The 4,034-nt window shown below is 34.9% G+C and overlaps 1 protein-coding gene across 1 annotated transcript in view; it reads left to right on the top strand.

Annotated features, from left to right (window-relative positions):
* Positions 1-4,034, top strand: part of LOC106870019 (uncharacterized) — a 37,708-nt gene that overhangs the window by 28,167 nt on the left and 5,507 nt on the right. The window contains exons 12-13 of the mRNA XM_014915983.2: positions 1,768-1,867; positions 3,861-3,990. Coding sequence (XP_014771469.2) covers positions 1,768-1,867; positions 3,861-3,990 — 230 coding nt within the window. The remainder of the gene's footprint in view (positions 1-1,767; positions 1,868-3,860; positions 3,991-4,034) is intronic.

The raw sequence follows: 4,034 nt of genomic DNA, 5'->3' as shown, positions 1-4,034 counted from the left end.
AAAAAAAAAAAAAAATTCAATGGAGGTAGATAGATTGTAAGGAAACGTAAATTTCCTGCCAAGGACATGACAAACACTTACCTCACCAATTCAGTTTATCATCTGAAATTTTTTTTTTTACTTGTAGCTATAATCACAATAAAAATGACAATTGGTATCGAATCCTGTGTAAGCACATTCTGCAGGGTGGTCAGTGTTAGGAAGGGCTGTAAAAACCATGCTAAAACACACCGAAATCTAGTGCAGTCTTCTGGTTCGCCAGCTCCCGTCAAACCGTCCAACCCATGCCAGCATGGAAGGCAGACGTTAAACGATGATGGCTGAAGTTACAACTTCTTTATGGAATCCTGTCATGATTTAATAACCTTGACCACATCTATTATGACATTGAGATAGCTAAATGTTTACTTAGCAACTTATATATTGAATGTAAAATATATTGGAAACAAAAGAAATTTGTCTGAAGAGGAATACTGTCTATAGTTGAAAGTGATACACGAATGATCAACTGATCTCAATTTCGAAAGATGACGGTCTTATCTAAGAATTGAGATTTTCGCAGAATTTTAAATAACATCCGTTTTATGTATTTAAATAAAAATAGCTTTTTCAGTGTCTAGTATAGATAGGTTTCATCTCCTGAGTGTCTGTAGTGTTTTAAGACTATTCCATTAATTTGAACTGTTCTAAATATACCATCTTAACCTGTTTGGCTAGAAATAATTTATCCACTGATATCAAGGGTGACAACTATTTATATTGTAGAAATTATTGCCCTTTAGCTGAAGGTTCTCAATATTTTCTTTCCGTTTTATTCCTCGTACCTATAAAAGTACTTACAAAATAATTTACAAATGCTATACGTGCGACAACTATACTACAATGTTTAATTTTAACGAGTGTTTTCACTCGAACAAATGCTTACAAAACCCAATGGTGAGGGTCACATATTTTTGTTGGAACTGACAAGTGGGGGGGCATTTCTTTTTAATTCTTACAATATCAGAATAAATACACACTTGCACGTATTTATACAGTCAAAAAACCTTGTATAAATATGTAGGAAAAATAAACTTTTTTAACATTTAACTTCATCATACCAACACATTTTAGATACATTTGTTTTACATGTTTCAGTCAGTGTGGCCATGCTGGGGCACCATATTAAAGTTGAACGAATCGACCCCACCCCAGTACTTTTTTAAAGCCTGGCACTTATTCTATTGGTCTCTTTTTGTCAAACTGCAAAGTTAAGGATGTAAACACACCAACATCAGTTGTCAAGCGGTGGTGGGACACACACACACACACATGAAGGGCTTCTTCCAGTTTCCGTTTGTCAAATCCACTGGCAAGGCTTTGGTTAGCCCAACGCTACAGTATACACTTGCCTAAGGTAGCATGCACCAGGACTGAACTCAGTTATGTAGTTGGGAAGCAAACTTCTTACCACACCCATGCAGACCCTCTGGTTCTCAAAGGTCCATTGATTTCTTTATTTAACAAACATCTAAAAAAGAGGTTTTCTAGATTTTTTTCTTAAAAATTACATTTGTATGTGAATGTTACAAATACATAAAACCTCCAGTTTTGCTTAAGATTAATCAGTGTTTTTATTCTATCACTCAGTATGTTGACAGTGATGTTAGGCATGTTAAGGATGTTTTGCTCAAAAATTTCCATATATAAAGTAGTCAGGTATTGTGGGGATGTCTAATATATGTGGCAGACTAAAGCATTTTTCTCTTTTCTGTTTTTCCGAGCCAGGGATCTCTTGAGTACTGAACAAAGCAGGCTTGAAGTGTGGAACATCGAAGGACAAAATTCAATCCGTCAAAAAGCAAATTCATTGCTTGAAGTGAATGAGGTTAGTTATGCTTTGTGTCTTTAGATGTTCTTGTTGAATAGACTTGTTGTATATAGGATTTATTATTGAAGACTGTGGCTCACAGACCAAATAACACTGAAACTTAATTCTTTGTTCTGAATTCCAAACCTACTGGAGTTGGCTTTGTCTGGGTAAAAGTAGCAGGAAACAAGTAGACATAATGAAGGGTATCAAACTGTAGAACCGATTCCAAAGCAAACATAGTTGCATAACATTTCTCTGGCTGGCTACCCCCTGCTGAATTGTCCAACCCATGAAAAACAGAAAACGGGCATGAAATTGTGGTCTTGTGTCTGTTAGAAATTATTTCTTTATTGCTCACAGGGGGTTAAATATAGAGGGGATAAACAAGGACAGGCAAAGAGATTAAGTCAATTACATCAACCCAATGCGTGACTGGTACTTGCTTAATCAACCCTGAAAGGATGAAAGGTGAAGTTGGCCTCTGCGGAATTTGAACTCGGAACATAACAGCAAATGAAATACAGCTAAGCATTTCGCCGGGCATGCTGATACTTCTGCCTGCTCGCCGCCCGTCTATTAGAAGTTATTATTAGCACCATTGCATTACTAGTGACTCGTAGTGCTGCAATACTACAATTGAACACCTATGTCTAAAGGAATAATATACATTGCCGTGTTTAGTTTAAATTCTTGCTGATACCTTCTGGGAATTAATAAATATGGTAGCAAACAGTTTAAAATACAAAGATGTCTAAGCACTTTATTTCTCGAGTGGGATCCAGACATTTTAGATGCATTACTATCTTAACTAAAAGTAATTTACTCAGACCATTGCCTTAACTATACAGCAATAATGTCCCTTAATATCAAGTGCAGTAAGCCTCAGGATCTGTAAACTATCATGAGAAGGCCCTTTTTGCATTCAGTTTAAACCTTTGCTCAGAATTCAAATCCTACAAATATTTTTTAACCTTTGAAAGAATAAATATTAATGCATTATGAACTATATTATTTGGACTAGTGTCTTCATCTTAACTGTTGCTTTCACTACATTTTGGCTTTTGTATGCTCTAGTTATTTCAGGTGCACTTGTGGCAACCACACAAGTGCTGGTACCACAAATTGCATCAAATACACATTGTAGAGAGGTTGGCAAATGAACAGTTTGAGACGTGTTGATCTGTTGGTCAAGCACATGACAGTGCTAGTTCCATAATAAAATGTACTCGGTACACACTGAGTACAAGTGGCTGGTGATAAGGATATCCCACTGCAGAAACTGAAATAAGATGTGGTCATCTGTCTACGAAGCAAATGTAATGGTGCTCATAAATGAAATCCTTAGTATTGCTAATCAATATGCAATGAACAAGGAGTAGGCTCATTGCTAATGATGTTATAGCTCATAAATTGCAAAATAAGCATCTTATTTGACATTCTATCACCAACCAGCCAGTAGGGTAGACACTAGTCTGACTCATGTAAATAGAGCACATAATATAAATTCCTTGTCTCAAAAATATAGAATTGTGTCAGTTATGTACTGGTGGTATCTTAATCAACTATTCTATTTCCATTATATAACTTTGCACCTTTGCTAGAAGCTTTTAGTATTGTCGTATTTACCACTCAGTCTTTTGGATTAGTTTGGACCACATGTCTGAAGGAAATTATTGCTTAGCTGCTGTTAAACCTCAATGATAAAAATAACTTTTCAACCATCCAGTTCTATTTCTTTGCTTCAACCCTTTCATTACTGTATTTATTTTGAGATGCTGTGTTTCTTTCAATTAAATTTAGATATAACAAAGAATTTAGTAAAATAACTTAGGTATAATTAAGCTAGTTAAGAACATAAATTGTAACTGTTTCTTATAAAAACATTACATGAAAACAAGAGCCAGAGGTGGTTTTAGCCGGGTTGATATCGAAAGCGTTAAAAATGCTTAAAAAAAATTTTTTTTTTCGTTTTTGTTTTCATTCCTTTTTCGTTTTTTTTTTTTCAAAGATGTATTCCCGTGGGAAGAGAAATAGAGTGACAGCTTCAACAAATATGAATTCAGCTTCATCACGCTCTCATACATTGCTGTTAGTAGAAGTGGAAGGACGGAATGTATTAACAAATACAAGAACAAGAGGTTTCTACATAACTTTATCTTATTTTATATATATATATATATAT

Source organism: Octopus bimaculoides, chromosome 1, assembly GCF_001194135.2.
Source record: "Octopus bimaculoides isolate UCB-OBI-ISO-001 chromosome 1, ASM119413v2, whole genome shotgun sequence".
In the NCBI taxonomy this organism is placed as follows: domain Eukaryota; kingdom Metazoa; phylum Mollusca; class Cephalopoda; order Octopoda; family Octopodidae; genus Octopus; species Octopus bimaculoides.
The sequence above is the reverse complement of the archived record's forward strand: the minus strand, read 5'-3'. Positions and strand labels throughout refer to the sequence as shown.